A 4625-nucleotide genomic window follows, 5' to 3' on the forward strand; every position below is an offset into this window, starting at 1 on the left:
GTTGTTGGAATTGGGCCGTATAGCCCATCTCTCTAATAATTCTACATTAGTTTGAGTCCATCTTTGAGTATCACAATCTTTCTTTACCAAGGGAAACTTGACAACAGAAGCTACCTCCTTTGTAGCTCTGGTACCATGAAGATGAATCAACTTTCACTAACAAGGAAATAAGCTTACAAGTTACAACACTCTCACCAAAAGCATGAACAATATAACCAAAAGGAAAGATGAAAAACTAACTCAAAAGGATAAGCAACTAGTTATCAATTCAATTGAAAACTATTGTCTGAAAAGAAAACGAAAACATAAAGGAGTGCCACTACATCATGAAAACATGTGGGTTCCCAAGACAGCCACAATTAAGGAATTAATACAAGTTGTTGGGTATGCGGGAAGTCATTCTAGAAAAACCACTTTAATTTTAACAACCTCCTCTTGAACGAGTGCTACGTCCACGTATGAACCCATGTTCCCTTCTCGGAGCGTTCAGCTTAATATTGTATCGATAACTCTAAGTACTCGGGGTTTTATATACCAGATCAGTGCTCTAAGTGGTGTTTGATGAGGTGGATCTCCATCCTGCCTGATTTTCAGATTCTTTAGTTGCAGAAGAATTGGAGCTTTCCTACTGTTGTATCATATTGGACGTTATGAAACCCCACTTCGAACATTTAGTAAAGGTCTTTGAGATAATCCTATATATGCATCTAGATACAGAGATTTTCCTTAAGATACTGACAACTACAGAACAAACATTCTAAAAACCAACAGGAAACTGCCGTCTGAAGTCGATTTAATGGCTTTCGAGTATATGGTAAAGAGGACCGTATTCATATCTTTTGGTTAGTGACGAATTATTTGGCGATTATAATACTGACAACTGCAAAACCAAACAGAAAGCTGCGGTCTAAAGCAATTTAATTTCTTTCAAGTATTTGCCGAAGGATCACATCTTTTGGTTACATGTTCGGCGATGATAATTTACGTAAAGCATACACATCAAGAGCGATGTAATCTGGTTTTAGCATTACTCGTTTCTTTAAGAGTAAATTAATCCATTCTTCTAATCAAGAAAAAAAAAAAAAAAAAAACAGTAGTTTCTTCCAAGTATAGATTAGTACTACAGAAGCCATTTGCTTCATCCTTTTCAGCCATTCCTCATTGGGGAGGGCAGAAAGTGATGACATATCGTGAAGCCCTGCATTTGTTAAGGCTGGAGGAGTCATCAAAGGCATAACTATAAGCCTTGGGGCATATGGCCTTAAACAGATGCGCGAAAAGGGTTGGTTTGCAAGTGTTCGGGTTTGCGTAGCTTCCTGTGCAGCAATACTTCGCAGACTGCATAGCCAAGCAGGCACTCTTACAACCCACCACCCTGCCTCCTCTCCTCACTTCCAACGCAGACGGGCAGCAAACGTTCAAATCAGCCTCGCACGAGGCAACACCGCACCCTATTCCACCACCAACCGGCTTCATTGACACAGGCAAGTTAAAGCCGTCAACCAAGCTCACGTCATAGAAATGCAGGGGTGAAGTTGATGATCCAAGCGTCATTTCAACCACGGTCGCTGGAGGCACGCCTCCTTTTCCTTGGCAACGCAATTGGCCAAAACAATCTCCGGTCTCACAGTTGCCTATTCCATTACTGTCAAAGGAGCAACCCTGCCGGCCCCATATCCTTCCTGACCACTTCTCAGGCACATCAAGAACTGATTCCTCCCCGCTGCCAAGATGGAAACCGCCACTTTCAGGAGTGGTTAGGCCTGCACTGCCAAGTATACCGGGCCATATACTTTCATTGCAGTTGTTCACTATAATCAGCTGAGCCCCATCTGCAACAATAAAAGTAAAAACATTGAAACCGAAAAAATATGACATAGGGCAGTAATAAATAGAGTACAAGCAGAGGTGGCATTTTAAGACACTACACAAGTTACACAACTCGATCCCCAAGAATCGAGGGCACGCGATTTAAACACAAACAACACTGTTGAACTAATACTACATTAATAAAATGATAACTTTGCTCATTTTTCTTATGAATAGTACGAGGTATTGTATTATCATACTAATATTTGATATAATTTTGTGTGTTGTTGACCAACAAACGAGTGAGATACAATTACGACAAATGGATACATCCGAACACGACGGATTATCATCCCAAAGTAGAAGAAATACCTAGAAGAGATGAAGACTTACTTGTAATTGAGGTCGAGATTAGTAGATAGAGTAGGGGGAAGAACAAAGAGGAAGTTGGCATTGATTTTTACAGTGAGAAATTAGGGACTGAGAATAGTTGAAGTAATTGAAATGAAAATACTTCTTCAGCACTACAAGCATACATATAAGTGGAGACAACAGCAAGCTTTATTTATTTTATTTTTTTTCTCTTGATCTCTTTTCACTTTTACTTTCACGATGATAAAAAATGACACATATTCATTGCTTCCCGTTGGGGCTTTCTTTTTCTTCCCTTATCACTGAGTATAAAAAAATCAAAAGGAAGAATAATCAATATTTCAAATAAAGAATGCATTAACAATAATCAGAAAAGGAAAATAGTGTGAGGAAGTGGCTGTGGAGTGTTGTTGGGAAGTTAAAGTAACCTTGTGAAAAAAGTTGAAGTTTCATCATAAAATTAATTAACAATATGAACTTAATTTACTTATAAGCCCTTGCATAGATTTGTAAAAAGTTGGATTACTCCCCTTCACATTGGTTATTAGTTTTTAATAAGATGGGTTACTTTCTAAATTGTTGATTGGTTTTGGGTTGAAACCTAACTTCCTTTAAAATATCAAAGTAGATTAACTAAAGCGAAACCCAACCAGCACACGTGCTCCTTATCACTCGAAAATTAAGAAAAAAATATTTTCTAGTAATTCGTTATCAACCCAACCGTTCCATGGTCTAAGGTTGTTTTTGTAGAGTTACAGATAGCAGTTGATGCGAGGGATCTTCGAGTCGTGTAGTGGTATTGAGGCAATGTGCTCGGAATGGGGTTTGTACCCTTCATGTTTTAGTAATTTAAATTGTGTATGAGTTTCATTTGACTATGTACCGCTACTTCTGATGATACGTGTTGATTCTAGACCTATTGATCAAAGCGCGACAACGACTAATTTGAATAACTTTTATTCGGATTACGTGATCGGCAATCTATTCTTGCGAATCAAATGCCTTTGGAAGCAGAGTACTAGGATAGGGTTTATAAAAAGAGAATACTACATATAAATTACAAGTATCAACAGTACTTAAATGAAAAGTAATAGTGCTGCTGGTGGCTTTCATCATTGTTTATGACAAAGTGATTTCTAAAACACAACCATGCATCTTTCTTTATGTTAAATCATCAAGTCCTTCTTTTGTGTATCAGAAGCAGGTTTTAAACTGAGCTTGGTAATTGGTGAGTGACAATATATGGTTTGTGTAAACAAACTAGAAGATTATGGACTAAGAAAAAACATAGCCTTCGAACCTAAGACATCTCACTTATAAGCGAAGACGAATCTCATCAAAAGTAGTACTGAGTGGTTGAACAACTGAAGCTAATAGTTTAAAGAATTTGTGTGCCAGGTTTCACGAAATTTTTTTCTATTAGTTGAATTTTATTGGATCAAGATCTGTATGTATCTTAATCCGAACTCATATTTAATACTTAGGCGAACTTATGGATTTGTTAAGTTTGTCATTTAATTGATGAAGACCAAGTTACAGTTTTCAGAATATGTAAAACATTAATGTTTGGTTAGAGAAAATTTATGATTAACTATAACGCTATCATAGAACATCAGTAATTGACATATTGTAATGTAAGTGAGTGATCTAAGTACCAAAATGTGTACCGTCGAATCTTAATATTTAATAACCGATAAATTAAAAAAGAAAACTTTAACGAAAAAGACTTCTTTAAACTTTTTATTAACCAAAAATCATCCAATAACTTTATTTAATAAAAAGAACTTAAACTTTAATTAAAATGACTTAAATTTTAATATAAAGGACAACAATTTAAAATAAGAATTAAAAAAAAAAAAAACCAAAAAGTAAAAACTGACGCACCGAGTCTCGTGCATCACATCACCCACACAAACTCACTACCCTCATCGTCCCTACCTCTCTCTCTCTCTCTCTCACACACATATTCTATTAATTTTTTCTATCAAATCACCATTTCATGTCAACTTTTTCTCTTCTTTCTCCTCTCGCATTTCACCACTCCCCACTCTTCTTCTACTCTTACTCAATAAACAATATACTTTTTTATTTTTTATTTATTGTTTGTTTATTTGACCATTGTTTCGTAATTTTCTTAAAACAAATTAAGTAATAACATTACAAGATTAAAAATAAATAAATAATTGTAATTTTTTTTTAAACAAATTAAGTAATAATACTACAAGGACAAAAATAAAGAAAATTCGTAATTTTTCAATTTTACGAACACTAGCACTATTACTATTTTTTGAACTAAATATTGACTACTTCTTAAAATGAACATTATTTCTTAAATTAAACACTGACTATATCGTAAACCAAACATTAGTACTATCATTATTTCATAAACTGAACACGAGTACTATCACTATTTCGTAAACTAAACACTAACTTTTTATCAAACG

At 35.2% G+C, this 4625-nt stretch overlaps 1 protein-coding gene across 1 annotated transcript; it reads right to left on the reverse strand.

Moving 5' to 3' along the window:
• Positions 1-908: 908 nt before the first annotated feature.
• On the reverse strand, positions 909-2319 carry LOC137723786 (thaumatin-like protein). Its single transcript, XM_068462976.1, has 2 exons — positions 2203-2319; positions 909-1832 (listed from the first exon to the last, which is right to left on the reverse strand). The coding sequence occupies exons 1-2, from the start codon at positions 2261-2263 to the stop codon at positions 1159-1161; spliced, it is 735 nt and encodes a 244-aa protein (XP_068319077.1). The 5' UTR covers positions 2264-2319; the 3' UTR covers positions 909-1158.
• Between the last annotated feature and the right edge of the window lie 2306 nt (positions 2320-4625).

The sequence above is a fragment of the Pyrus communis genome, chromosome 17, assembly GCF_963583255.1.
Source record: "Pyrus communis chromosome 17, drPyrComm1.1, whole genome shotgun sequence".
Taxonomy (NCBI): domain Eukaryota; kingdom Viridiplantae; phylum Streptophyta; class Magnoliopsida; order Rosales; family Rosaceae; genus Pyrus; species Pyrus communis.